At 38.7% G+C, this 15,000-nt stretch overlaps 1 protein-coding gene across 2 annotated transcripts in view; it reads left to right on the top strand.

Annotated features, from left to right (window-relative positions):
- The window catches only part of LOC127009849 (uncharacterized), a 25,712-nt gene that overhangs the window by 731 nt on the left and 9,981 nt on the right, over positions 1-15,000 (top strand). Inside the window, exon 1 of one of the 2 annotated variants that reach the window (XM_050883218.1) lies at positions 1-436. This exon is cut by the window's left edge and continues 731 nt beyond it. The exons of the other annotated variant lie outside the window; for it this stretch is intronic. Coding sequence (XP_050739175.1) covers positions 1-436 — 436 coding nt within the window. The remainder of the gene's footprint in view (positions 437-15,000) is intronic. 2 annotated transcript variants of the gene reach the window in all.

Below are 15,000 nucleotides of genomic sequence, written 5' to 3'. Positions count from 1 at the left end.
CGTGCGGCGGCCAAGGAGGAGGAGCTGAAGAAGGGGGAGCAGGGGCTGCAGGCCGTGCTGGAGACGTTGCGCACCCTTACAACAGAGCAAGAAGCAGGCGCGGCGGTGAGTGAAGTGTTTCGTGTCACTAGCGAGGCAGAGCAGACGGTGAAGGAGTGCCGAGAAGGTGTTCCTGATGCCAGCACCGTCACCACCGCCAGGAAGGTGAACGCAGCATCTAGTGCAGCCCTGGAGGCTGTCCAGGCTGTCCTGGCCGCTCTGGAAACACTTACTACAGAGGAGCCCAGGCCCCAGTCAGACTCAGACTCCACCGTTATGGGCAGACTGCACCTCATCTGTACAGGGAGCTTGACGGCCGAGGACCTCCGCAGCCTGACGCAGCCCGCCAGGCGCCTGCTGGAGGCTGGCTGGGTGTTTGCTGTCCACCAGGTGGAAGGTCAGCGCCGACACGCAAGAATAAGCCTTGAAGCCGGCCAGCTGTGCCTCCACGCCCTGAAAGACCATCCCCGCCACTGGGCGCGGCAACCCTGCAGGTGAGCGAGGTTGTGCCCCTCCCCCTGCACGGTGTTCCTGGACCTGTCCTGGCTGGGCAGCGCGCGGCGGGTCAAAATCCGTCTGAGCTCCGACACCCCGCGGGGCAGAAAGTTCTTACTGTTGTGCACGGGGCAGCGCGGCCCCTCCTACGTTAAAACCAGGTTGTACGGGGTAGTGAAAAAGGCGGAGGAGGGAGAGTATGTAGGGGGCGGTGACTACTAGAGTAACGATGGTAAATGGGCATCCGTCCATCTGCCTGGCCTTTATAAGTGAGAGAACTCGATATCAGGCCGTGCGGGGGCTGTGTTTGGCCTGAGGTGGAGTGAGGCTACCCGGGGAGAATGTGGCCACTTTGGCATCTTAACCCAAGACCGTAAGGATGGTGGTGGGGGTCTTGTCTTTGGTGAGGTGGTGGACGGGCTGCACGTGGTGGCCGAGGCAGCGAAACACAGGAACATTACGAAGGTGACTGTGGAGGACTGTGGCGTGGTGTTGTGAGGGTAATGGCCACCACCACCACCACCACCACCACCACCTGGTCACCTGCTGCGGTCAACACCTGCACCACCGACCTGCTGTTTGCTTGTTCCCGTTGTTTCCGTGGTTCTTATTCTTTGTCTTCACACTCTGTGAGTTCAAGGCGACGTTCCTGTGTCGTGATGCGCGTCGTGTACGCAACACACAAGGCTCACTGTGTTGTTTCCTGTGCTCTGCTGCTAGAGAAAGTCTCTCTCTCTCTCTCTCTTTCTTTTCTTTATTTTGTTTTCCTGTTCTGTCTTTCACTCCTCTCCTTTCCTGTTATTTGATTTATTTCACCTTTTCCTTTTTGTTTTCCTCTCCTCTCCTATTCTTTGCTTTTCTTGGTATTTCATTTTTTCACTTTTTCTTTTCTTTTTTCGTATTTCGTTTCGTTTCGTTTTCACTTTCCTTCATTTGGATAATATTTACGAGTGGGTACTGGGTAGCCTCCTCTGGCGAAGGTAATACCTACAACATGGATTCCTTTTTGGTCCCTGAATGCAGTGCAGTAACAAGTGACCTCCAGAAAATAGAAAGGGGTCTAGGGGGGGCCAAGGGGGGAGAAGCCCCATCAGTATTATTCCATAATATGAAGTATTTTGTGTCCATACAACACACTGCCGTATTGTTTTTCCGTTGCAAATGGAAGGGGGGGGGGGGGGTCCCCGGTAGGTAGGTTACGTAAAGTCAGGTTTGGGTAGTTTAAATTCATTCGGCACTCAGTGTGGGCCGACGGAAATTTGACACGCGGGACAAGATATGGCGGCGGCTGTCCCTCCGGTGTTGCGAGAAATACCTCCTCGCAGAAATAAATCGCTCTGCTGTTCAATCCACATGTACAGTGGGGGAATACACAGCAGGAAAAACATGCATTTGTCCGGTTATGTTCTAGTTTGTCCACTTGTCATCTCTGTGAGCGGTGAGTGAAATATAGAAACAGTAAGCAAAATGAACCTCTGTGCGAGCTATTATGCGGCTGCGGCGGCGGGCGGCGGGTGCACAGCAAGTACTGAAAAGTCAATCATATAGTGATTTCCGGAGAAATATACTATCTCCACAATAAACAGCATAATATTTTGTCCAGAAATAAGCGGTCAGCATTTCGAAATTAGTAGGCTACCCTTTCGTGAATAATCTTCTTTCATTTTCTCTTATATTTTCCTCTTCTTTAAATACGTTTCCTCTCCTCTCTTTTCTATCTCCTCGCCTTTCTTCTCCTGTGCTCTTCGTTCTCTCTTATCTTTCTTCTTCTCTCCTCCTCTTCCTCTTCTTTTTTCTCTCCCACCTTCTTTCCATCCCTCTTTCCACCCTCCTCCTCCACCTCCTCTTTCTTTCCATTTCTCTCCTCTCCTCCACTTATCCCTCCTCACCTCACCTCTTCCCTCCACTTTTCTCATTTCCTCTGCCTTTCTTTCAAATGTTTGAGTCCGGAAACGTTGAATGGAAAGTGTTTCTGTTTAACGTTTTCGCGCCAATTCATCGCCGAAGTATTTTTAATGCATTGCTGTGTGTGTGTGTGTGTGTGTGTGTGTGTGTGTGTGTGTGTGTGTGTGTGAATTTTTTTGTTAGAGTTTGTTTGTACGGGAATGTGTTTGGGAACGAATGTTATTTTTATTTTATTTACTTATTTATTTTTTTATTCATTTATTCATTTATTTTAACCATTCCATATTTATTTTGTATTCTACTGTATTTGTTTCATTATATTTGGCGCTCATATTCATCTACTTATTCATGTTTATTGTATTTTGAGTATTTTAGTTATTCATGTATTTATTTATCCATTTATTTTGACATGTTTATTTTCTATTGTATTTATTTTATTGGTTTTATCTATTACATGTGTCTGTCTGCCATTTATTTATCTACTTATTCTTTCCTTCGTTCACTTATAGTTTTACATTGAACGGTTATATTTATTTTTATGTCTCCTGTTAATTCTTAGGGTATTATTTACTTATTCTTTCATTCATTCAGTTATTTTTTTAGTTTTACATTTGAACGGTTACGATTATTTCTTGTGTCCTGTTATTTTATTCATTCGTTGTGTATTTTATTATTACTTTTCTTTTATTGATTCATTTAGTCATTCATTTATTAGCAGTGTTTGTCTCGTGGTTTATTTCTATTGATTCATTTAGTCATTCATTTATTACAAGTGTTTGTCTTGTGGTTTATTTTTATTGACTCATTTAGTCATTCATTTATTAGCAGTGTTTGTCTCGTGGTTTATTTTTATTGATTCATTTAGTCATTCATTTATTACATGTGTTCGTCTCATGATTTATTTTTATTAATTCATTTAGTCAGTCATTTATTATAAGTGTTCGTCTCGTGGTTTCCCTTATTGTTTTATTTTGGGCGAATTTCTCCCTTCGTGAATGTGTCAATATTCATCCGTTTGTTCATTATTATGGAATTTTCAGCAAAGTGTTTCAAAGAGGGATTTTTTTTCCTATTTCATGATTTGGGTTCCTCTGTTATATTGCTTCCCCCTATTACGAGTTTTTTTTTGTGTGTGTGTTTTTCTTTACTGTTATTACTAGCCTTGTTTTATTAGCGGTTTTTTATTTTGTTCGTCCTGAGCTCCCTCCTACCCCGTGTCCGCATAGTGAGAGGGGCTGCGTGTGTTTGCCTCGTGGTGGGCGTTTGTAATGGTGAAAAAAAATAATAAAGTTTGTATTGATTATGAAACATGAAAAAAAAATGTACATGATTTAAAGGAAATATACATGTTATAAAATATAAATGTTTTTTTTTTAATTGTTTGCCAGCGAATGAGGATGAATTTTCTGATGCTTCTAAATGGGAGTAAAAAATGGAGTGTTTTGAGTGGAGAAGTAAGAGGAGGAGAGAGAGAGAGAGAGAGAGAGAGAGAGAGAGAGAGAGAGAGAGAGAGAGAGAGAGAGAGAGAGAGAGAGAGAGAGAGAGAGAGAGAGAGAGAGAGAGAGAGAGAGAGAGAGAGAGAGAGAGAGAGAGAGAGAGAGAGAGAGAGAGAGAGAGAGAGAGAGAGAGAGAGAGAGAGAGAGAGAGAGAGAGAGAGTTGTCATACATCACCTAGCCATGAGTATTGAGTGGATGGCGTTTCAAAATTTTCATAACAACAACAACAACAACAACAACAACAACAACAACAGTAATCTACACGCACCAACACTCAACTAAATTCCCTGACTCGCGCCATTAATTGAAATATAGTTTAATGCCCGCTTTTTTTTTTTTTTACCTCCCTAACTGGACAAAAAAAAAAAAAGCTCACAAAAACAGACCCCAAAATAGATGATGATGATGTTGCTTCATGAAATGTGTAATGACCGACGGACCGTTTTGTTGGCTGTCATTAGCGTCCATTATATATTAGTGAAGTAATTATATAGGTGTGTGTGTGTGTGTGTGTGTGTGTGTGTGTGTGTGTGTGTGTGTGTGTGTGTGTGTAAGTAAGTAAGTAAGTAAGTAATGTTTATTGCCATAATATACACACATTGATATATACATATATATATAATTATAATTCTGGCAACGAATCTAGCCTGTCAAGCCGAAGCTTCCCGACAGACTGTATATTTATTTCATTGCACTATTATTATCTTTCTAAAGGTTGCAGATAGCTCCCAACCTTAAAGCTAAATACAAATATACAATAAATAACAACATTAACTATAATACCAGATGAAGTTATAATAGTTATATCTAAAATGTTAACTATAATAACAACTACAACAGCATCAACAATAATAATAATAATAATAATAATAATAATAATAATAATAATAATAATAATAATAATAATAATAATAATAATAATAATAATAATAATAATAATAATAATAACAATAATAATAATAATAATAATAATAATAATAATAATAATAATAATAATAAAAATAATATGGACAATAGTACTATGCAATTCACTGATTAGATTTAATAATGTAAATTTGTGTTCATGTTTCAGGAATAAATTATAATTTTAACCGTGATTGTTTTGGATTGCAAATAAGTGTGTTTTTACTGACTTGTTAAATAGAGAGAAATTATTACTATTAAGGAGATTTTTTATTTCTACTGGCAAAGAATTCCAAACTTGAGGTCCTGAGCATAAAATACTATTTCTGAAAAGAACTGTCCTGAACTGTGGAGAGATAAGATTTATATTGTTCCTGCGTATTATGCAATGTATTAATAACTTGAAAAGGATGAGTTCCATGCATCAGTGCGAGGTTTTTATAAATAAATAATAGTAGAAAATAGCAATGAATGTTTTTAAAATTAAGAAATCTATGTGGAAAATACGTTATGTGGAATCAAACTTGTTCATGTAAAACATACATCTAAATATCTTATTTTGAGAAACCTGAAGATTTTAAGAAAGGAAGGCCACGTACACGCCCACACAGATACACAATAAATGAGATGCGGGTAACAAAGTGTATAATAAATACTGATAAGTGCTTCTTGTGTAAGGCTATTTCTTATTCGATACAGTATGCCACATATCCTAGATAGTTTATTTGCAACAGAATTAATTTGGTATTTCCAATTGATATTTTGATCTATGAAAACGCCCAAAACTTAGTATAAGAAACTCGTTCAAGTACTTTTCCTTCAAGTGTTATAGGTGGCATGTTAGTAGTGACTGATCGGTTTTGAAAGATAATGTATTTTGTTTTAGTGATATTTAACCTTAACTTATTATGTTTAAGCCACATATTAATTGAATTGAGCTCATTATTAATGTTTATATGCAAACTATTTATATTTTTATCATCTAATAGTAAATTAGTGTCGTCAGCATAAATGGTATACTTAAATTTATTACTAGCATTGACAATATCATTAATATAGATGAAAAAAAGTATAGGTCCTAGGATAGATCCTTGCGGTACACCCATTTTGATAGGCTTGAAAGAAGAATATTTAGAATTACAGTAAACAGCTTGAAATCGATTTGTTTAATAATTTTTGAATAATTCTAAAGGAACTCCCCGAATCCCAAAATTACTAAGTTTACTTAAAAGAATTTTATGACATAGCGAATCAAAAGCCTTAGAAAGATCTAAAAAAATTCCAACTAAATAATGTTTCTTTTCCAGATATTTATACACATTATTGGTAAACTGAAATATGGCCGACTCAGTAGAGCGCCCTGGTCTAAAACCATGCTGACAATTCGAAAATAAATTATTTTTCTCAATGAAATTTACAAGACGAGTGCATATCACTTTTTCAAAGACTTTACTGAACACAGGAAGAACTGATATAGGTCTGTAGTTATTGACATCATCTCTATTATCTGACTTAAATAATGGAATAATTTTAGCTTTCTTAAGTTCGTCCGGAAAAACTCCTTTCTTTAATGTGAGGTTAACTATGTGTGTTAATGGCAAGGAAATTATGCTGGCAGTTTGTCTTACGACCAAGGGAGAAATTTCATAAAAACCAGATGATGTACCTATTAATGTCTTCAGAAAGTTTTCAATTTCTATCTGTGTAGCTGGTGATAAGTATACCGAGTAATTAGGTGAGTTGTGTAAATATGTCATATATTCATCCCCTACTATATCATGATCTAGCCCCCCAGCCTTCAAAAAATGGTCATTAAATGTTTCAGAAATGTCAGTACAATGTGGCTTTAATTCAATAACTGTATGTTTAGCACCTGTGCATCTACCAAGAATAGTATTAATGGATCTCCAGTGTTGTTTTGGATTACCTTGGCTATTAAGTAACTGCTCTTGGTTATACTTCTTCTTGGCTAATTTTAAAAGTGACGTTAATTTATTTCTATATATTCTATAAGGCTCCTTAAACGTTAAAGGCCATTTATGAGCTAGTTTTTCAAGTCGATGTTTTTCTCTAATACTATTCTTAAGAGCTAGAGTAATGTGTGGACTACGTTCCTTTTAAAACTAAATTTAATTTTTCTTTCCGGAAAACACTTATCAAAACATGTTTTAAATTTACTGTAAAATAAGTTGTAGGCCTCATTAGCACATATACAATTTAATGTGTCACCCAATTAGTTTGTGAGAGACTATTACTAAATTTTTCAAGGGAGTCCTGATTAAATATTCTTTTAGTTACGTAAGTGGGAGAAGGATGACGATATTTATCACATTTAAATACAGAGATTACTGTAGTGGTCACTGATATCTGTCTTTAATATATAATTGGCAGTATTACTTTCAATCTGAGATGACCAAACATGATCAATTAACGTGGATGAAGTTGAAGTTACTCGAGTAGGCAAGGTAGTTAGAGGAAATAAAGAATAGCTGTACATTATATTAATTAAATCCTGCACATTGTCATTATTACATTGTAACAAATCTATGTTTAAGTCTCCAAACACAAAAACCTCCTTGTAATTTTTATCTTTAATTAGGGATAAGATTTCATTAAGTGAATTGTGAAAATTATTTATACTGCTTTGAGGTGGTCTGTAAATACAAAGAAATAAATAGGTATTAGCATTACATATTGCTTCGATTCCCAAACATTCCATAAAGGTTCCAATTTAGAAAATTCGTTGATCACAGAAGATTTGTACTTACTAGAGATATAAATGGCCACCCCCACCAAACCTGTTTCTGTTATTAGTGAACATTTCATATTCCGGTAGTCTGTACAGTGGAGAAATAGCTACATCTAAGCGGGTTTCTGTTAATCCTATGACATCAAATTTAGTTTGGCACGAAAGGACAGTGTCTACAAAGTATTGGAAATTGATGAGACGGATCTAATATTCAGTGTTAATAAATATAATTCACTATTATTAGTAGAAAAGGAAAGCTATCCAGATAAATATATTCAGATTTAGAAAATTTAAATTACTTGCTCTTAAATAAAACTGAGTTACATCAAGATCGTTATTATAAATTCTATCATCTACACTAAGTGGATGGAAAGCATGTAGGTCTTGATGTTGTGTATTATTGACATTAAAACAAAGCAACAAATCTTCAAAGTTAATAGAGTCAAAAGGGAAAAAAAAATCTATTGGTGGAGGCACATTATCGTTAGTAGTATTAGTAGTAGTAGTAGTAGTAGTATTAGTAGTAGTAGTAGTTGTTGTAGTAGTTGTATTTGTATTAGTAGTAGTAGTATTAGTAGTAGTAGTAGCTTTTGTAGTAGTAGTAGTAGTGGTGGTGGTATATTGTTGAAGCGGTTATAGTGATAGTAGTAGTAGTAGTAGTAGTAGAAATAGTAGTAGTAGTAGTAAAAGTGGTAATAGTTGTTGTTGTTGTAGAAGTAGTAGGAGAAGAGGTATAGAAGTAGTAGTAGTAGTAGTAGTAGTAGTAGTAGTAGTAGACGTAGTAGTAGTAGTAGTAGTAGTATTTGTTGTTGTAACCATAAAAATAGTAGTAGTAGTAGTAGTAGTAGTAGTAGTAGTAGTAGTAGTAGTGGTGGTGGTAGAGGTAGCAGTAGTAGTAGTAGTAGCAGTAGTAGTAGTAGTAGTAGTAGTAGTAGTAGTAGTAGTAATAGTAGTTAGTAGTAGTAGTAGTAGTAGTAGTAGTAGTAGTAGTAGTAGTAGTAGATGTAGATGTGTGTAGGTGTGTGTGTGTAGTGGGGCTTATGAGGGCAATGTTTATGGGTTTATCTTATTTATTTGCTGTTAATTATATGATGGCTTTATGTCTGGGTTTACTAGTTTTCTTTTACTGTGTGTGGCGTAGTTTGGTAGTTAATTAGTTAGAGTGTTCGATAGATAGCAAGTGTGATAGATTAATAGTTAGTTGATTAGAAAGATTGATATTGATTCTATTTCTGCGTATGCGTTTGCTGAATCGACAGAGTAACAGCACAGCGTTAAGGAGGACGCTAGTTAAATCACCGCCCGGTGCCACCAAGGTGGATTTTTCAGCCGCCGCCGAGTGGCTTAAAACTACCCACATGCTGTCCAGAAGACTACCTATCAACCCTGACTCTAGATTCTAGGATTAAAGATGAAATCCGGGAAGGCAGCATGAGCCAATGCAAGATGGCGCCACTATAAAACACTCTCCTGTGCCAGAACGGGCTGCGCCGACCATCAGGCCCCACCGAGAAGAAGCCTTGGGCCGACCATCAGGCCCCACTGAAGAAGCCTTAGGCCGACCATCAGGCCCCACCGAGAAGAAGCCTTGGGCCGACCATCAGGCCCCACCGAGAAGAAGCCTTGGGCCGACCATCAGGCCCCTTCGGGAAGAAGCCTTGGGCCGACCATTAGGCCCCACCTGGAAGAAGTTTATCGGCGCTATAGGTCATGACGTAAAAAGTAAAAATAAAAAATCATGGATTTGTTTTTTTTGTTCTTCATCAGAGGAAGCAGCTCAACGGCAATAACAAATAAAACAATAAATGTCCACTAAGCACTGCTCCTATAAAATAATCCTGACCTCTCTTACTCTTTATTATGACATGTTCGATGTTAATAAGATATACTTTTTCGTCTCTAGTATTCCACCTTTTTCTCGATTTCTTCATCCGTGTCTTTCGTTTGTTTGTGTGTGTAGGGGGGTGGGGTGTTAGAGAGAGAGAGAGAGAGAGAGAGAGAGAGAGAGAGAGAGAGAGAGAGAGAGAGAGAGAGAGAGAGAGAGAGAGAGAGAGAGAGAGAGAGAGAGAGAGAGAGAGAGTATTTCTTTCTAACTTTTTTTTATTTACTTTCGGCTCTGCCCGCTTTTACTTCCTCTAACCTACATATCAGTCTAAAGGTCTCTGGATGCTGCCCTTGTGTACTCTATTGCTCTCTCTATGCTCTCTATCGTCATCTATTACTCTATTGCTTGGTCTGTTTCTTACTTTCTCTATCCTGTGTTTCAGTCTAAAGCTCTCTGGATGCTGAATATGATGATGAAGAGAAGAAAGATGTTAAATGAAGGAAAGGAGAGAGAAAAAAGATAACCGTCTATCTACCTTTCCTACTTTCTTCATGAGGAGGACAAATGAAAGGGAGGAAAGGAAGAAGGGTACTGTAGATCGAGGAATAGAAGAAAGATGTCAAATGAAGGAAAGGAGAGAGAAGAAAAAGGAAAAAGAAGAGGCACTAGGGAATTTTCCCATCACGTATGCCGAGGGCGCCGCTTGTGTACCTATTAGCCATTCTCCCGAACGATGTAACCCCAGACAGAGGAATCGACCATACCAGTGCTGCCCTCCATACATGGAAACAGCTCTCAAAGTTCCCTATAGTCATTATCTTTAGCTATCCTGTTATCATTATTATTAGCTATTGTATTATCATTATTATTAGCTATTCTGTCCCTTGCGATGTAACTTAGGGCCGCTTTCACAGTCGTGTTCACAGCCGTTGTTTTCGTGGTATCGGCGACTACCAGCGTGGTGACGATCATGACAAGACGATGGCGCCTGACTCGGCAGTGTTGGTATGCCGGAGCTTCGGGAAGTGTCAACATTCCATCAGCTGAGCCGAATATTTTGTAGGATAATCACCGCTCAAATCTGCTGATAGCCTTATCTCTCCTACGGGTAGGTGAAATCAGGGTGACAAATATCAAAGTTTAGTTATTTAGCAGATGTCAGAAATTCAGACTTTTCACCTATATTCATTACAGTTGTTCATTATTCACATTTATTTAGCAGACCTCGCATTTATTATTTATACATAACAGGGCTGATTTCATTGAGCTAGAGTGGACAGTCGTGTGCAGTGGGGCTGCGGGAGGGGGGGAGGCATGCAGTTAGCAAGTTCAGAAGAGCAGTCAGCGTGAAAATATAGATAGAAGATAGAAAGAGAGGCAACATCGCGACGGAATTTAAGAGGTAGAAGACTATCAGTAAGAGGAGGCGAGCTGATGAGACGAAGAGCCTTAGACTCCACTCTGTCGAGGAGAGCTGTGTGAGTGGAGCCCCCCCACACGTGAGATGCATACTCCATACGAGGGCGGACAAGGCCCCTTTAAATGGAAAGCATCTTACCCTAATCGGAAAGGATAGCAAGGTCTGAGGTTAAGCGTTCTGCAGCCTCCAGTCTGGAGTCGTATAATTTCTGTTGAGAAGGTCTTCTGTTAAAATGGAAACACCTTTCAAAGTCCCCTATTACCATTATTATTAGCTATCCTATTATCAATATTAATAGCTATAGTATTATCATTATTAGCTATTCTGTCCCTAGCGATGTAACTTACCCTAGTCAGAGGAACCGACAAGACCGTTGCCACCCTCTATATAAGGAAACAGCCCTCAAAGTCCCCTATTACCATTAATTATTTACCTGTCCCCAGCTTGTCTTTCTGTAGCAGCGGACGATAACACAAAGAGGAGAACCACAAATTCAAACTGATTCATGGTGGGCAATTCGTTTCTCTGGTTCTCTTCCCTTCCGTTCTTTTCCTTCAGTTTTTTGGGGTGCTTTTTTATTTTAGTGTCCACATCATGTCTTTTCCTGTTATTCTCAGAGGCAAAGAGGGAAAGCAATGGGTCAGACTGATTCTTAAAAGCGTTTGAATGTTCTGCGATACTTCCCTTCCATGTGATGTGAAAATTCCCTCTTGATCTTGAACTCCGATGCCTCTTCTTTTTTTCCTTTTTTTTCTCTCTTCTTTCCTTCATTTAACATCTTTCTTCTATTCCTCGATCTACAGTACCCTTCTTCCTTTCCTCCCTTTCATTTATCCTCCTCATCTATCCCTCTTTATCCTCTTTCTTTCTCCCTTCTTTCTCTCCTTCCTCCTCATCTTCATTCAACCTTTCTTTATTCCTCTTCCTTTGTGGGTTTGTTTTTATTTTCATCTCCCTATACCCAGCCTGCCTCTCTGTAGCAATGGGCGTAATAGACAAAGGGGATCAGAACCGCAAAGCCAGACTGATTCGTAATAGACAATTGGTTTCTCTCTTTCACTTTCCTTTTCGTTCTCTGTTTTGATTTTGGGGCATCATGTTTTATTTTACCGTCCTCGGCCTTTCTTTCTGTAGCAGTGGGTCGATAAGAGTCACTGAGCCGAATCAATTCTTATACGGTGTTTGATTTGCGTCCTTCGCTTTCTCTTTCCCTTCTTGTTTGCGGTGTTGTTATTGTTTTGCTGTTTCTATCTTCCTTTTCGTGTCATTCTCGGAGGCGAAGGAAGAGTAAGTGGCAAAGCCAGGGAGGTTTCTCGATGCTTTCCTTCACTTCGTCTGTTCTGTTTCTTTTGGAGGCGACCATTATTACTTCGCTGTTCCCGTCATCCTTTCTTCTTTTCGTGTTACTCCCAGAGGCTTTGGAAGATAAGGCGAAGAGAGAGAAATAAAATCAATACGCTCTCCTTCATTTTCTTTCCGTCCTTTTTCTTTTCCCTCTTGTTTTTTTGGGCATCTTGTTCTATTTTCTTATTCCCATCTTTTCCTATCGTGTTCTTCCCAGAGGCTTTGGAAGATAAGGTAAAAAGAAAGGAAGGGAATCAATAAACTCTCCTTCACTTTCTTTCGGTCCCTTTTTCTTTTCCCTCTTGTTTTTTTGGGCATCTTGTTCTATTTTCTTATTCCCATCTTTTCCTATCGTGTTCTTCCCAGAGGCTTTGGAAGATAAGGTAAAGAGAAAGGAAGAGAATCAATAAACTCTCCTTCACTTTCTTTCGGTCCCTTTTTCTTTTCCCTCTTGTTTTAGCGCATCTTTTTCCCTTTTCTTGTATCCATCTTTTCCTATCGTGTTCTTCCCAGAGGCTTTGGAAGATAAGGCAAAGAAAGAGAGAGAGAAGAGACCAGAAAGATATTTGGATGGCCTCTCTATGGTTTCTTTCGCTTTCTTTCTCTTCTTTCTCCTCTTTCTTTGGGCTTTCCTTATTTTGCTGTTCCCATCTTCCCTTTCAGTGCTTTTTTCAGAGGCAAAAGGGAAGTCACTGAGTCAGATAGATTCGTAAGCGACGCTTGTTTTTTTTTCTCCTTCATCGTCTGATCGTTCTTTTCCCTTTTGTTTTGGGGTAACGTTTATGATTTTTCGCTCTTTCCATCTTCTTTTCGTGTTATTCGCAGAGGCTTTGGGCGATCAGGTAGAGAGAGAGAGAGAGAGAGAGAGAGAGAGAGAGAGAGAGAGAGAGAGAGAGAGAGAGAGAGAGAGAGAGAGAGAGAGACAGAGAGAGAGAGAGAGAGAGAGAGAGAGAGAGAGAGAGAGAGAGAGAGAGAGAGAGAGAGAGAGAGAGAGAGAGAGAGAGAGAGAGAGAGAGAGAGAGAGAGAGAGAGAGAGAGAGAGAGAGAGAGAGAGAGAGAGAGAGAGAGAGAGAGAGAGAGAGAGAGAGAGAGAGAGAGAGAATCAGTAAGCCTGACAGACATACACATTCTTATAAGGAGCATTTTCTACATTTTTCTTTCCCATTATTCTCAAAGGCAAACAAGGAGAGTCACATGGTCAAACTGATTCTTGGAAGGCCTTTCGAATCTTTCTTTTACTTTCTTTCTGTTCTTTCTCTACACTTCTTCTTCTTTGGGATCAACTTTATTTCTTTCTCCCGCATCATTGTCTTTCTTCTTATTCTCAAAGTCAAAAAAATGGAGTGACTGAGCCAGATAGATTCTTGGAAGGCCTCTCGATGCTTTACTTCACTTCCTCTGTTCTTTCTTTTCCCTTTTTCTTTCGGGGCAACTTTTTCCTTTCCCTCCTTCGTGTTGTTCCGAGAAGCTTTGGACGATAAGGCGAGGAAGCTGAAGGACGCTGAGCCAGACAGAAACTATTGCTTGATCTTACGCTTCTTTTGCTTCGTGTTTTATTATTTTTTTTATTTGTTATTTACTTACTTTACTTTCTTTATCTTGTTATGATTTATTTTCTACCTGCTGTTTTTACTTGCTTATTATTTATTCATTATTATCATTATTATTATTATTTTTTTTACCTCCGCCAACGAAGTTGGAAGAAGGTATATTTTCGGTCCGGTCAGTATGTTTATTTATTTATTTGTTTCTTCGTTAACAGTGTCCTGTGCAGAGTTTTGCGGATATCTCAACCAGTTTTTTCAGGGAAGCTTCGTGTCCATCCAGAATAAAGCCATTAAATTTTTTATGTCAAAGGTCAAGGTCGCACAAAACGTCAGATTGGCCATAATTTCGGTCCTCGTCATCGTAGAGACTTCATACTTGGTTCATATTTTAGTTCATGGAAAGACGCACCTCGCATGATCTTGACCTGGACCTTTAACCTTGACCTCGAAAAGTTGCCCCAGGTCAAATTTTCTAAAATAATAGAATTTCATCAGATTTCGAAACAAATGCTTCCATATGATGCATAGGATCACAGTTGATGCCCATGCCGATTTTCAGGACAATCTTTGGCGGAGGTGTGCACTCTCCGAGTGCTATGCGTCTTGTTTATTATTGTTTAGTTACCCATTTGCTTACTTTACTTGCTTTCGGAAAATTTCTTAACTCATCATTTTTACTTTTTATTTATTTACTTATTTACTTATTACCGAATTTGTTGCTCGCCTTTAAGTTTTGTTCTTTTCCTTCGGGTGCCAGTATTGTGTTTTATTTACTGATCTATTTTTACAACTCTCATTCGCCCGTTTCCTTTCATCACTGTCTTCGTCTTGCTTTTGGTGCTCCCACGGTAAAGAGGATCACAAGAACAAGATAAAAATAGTTAGACTTTGCCATGTGTTCAATTTTGTTTATTTATTTACTTTTATTCTTATTATTATCGTTATTCTCGTGTTTCCTTGTATCACCATCTTTGCCGTGCTCACGATAAAGAGGAAGATAAGAAATAGATAAAATGATAAGGATTCGTTCCGGGAAAAGCTGCGGGAGTGTTTTTATCGACTGTGTGTTGATTGTATTGTTTGTCCTTATTGATTTATTGACTGTGTTGTTTGTTGGGAAGTAATCACCTTTCCCAACCTGTACGTCTATAAATCAACACACATATATAAACTTACAAAAACTTTACATCTTTCATTGAATCAACAATCTAATATATCTTCCATTTTAACATTCATTCGCTCTCTAATATATCTTCCATTTTTCATTAACTCTCTC

The sequence above is a fragment of the Eriocheir sinensis genome, chromosome 42 (assembly GCF_024679095.1).
Source record: "Eriocheir sinensis breed Jianghai 21 chromosome 42, ASM2467909v1, whole genome shotgun sequence".
NCBI classification, from domain to species: Eukaryota; Metazoa; Arthropoda; class Malacostraca; order Decapoda; family Varunidae; genus Eriocheir; species Eriocheir sinensis.
The sequence above is the reverse complement of the archived record's forward strand: the minus strand, read 5'-3'. Positions and strand labels throughout refer to the sequence as shown.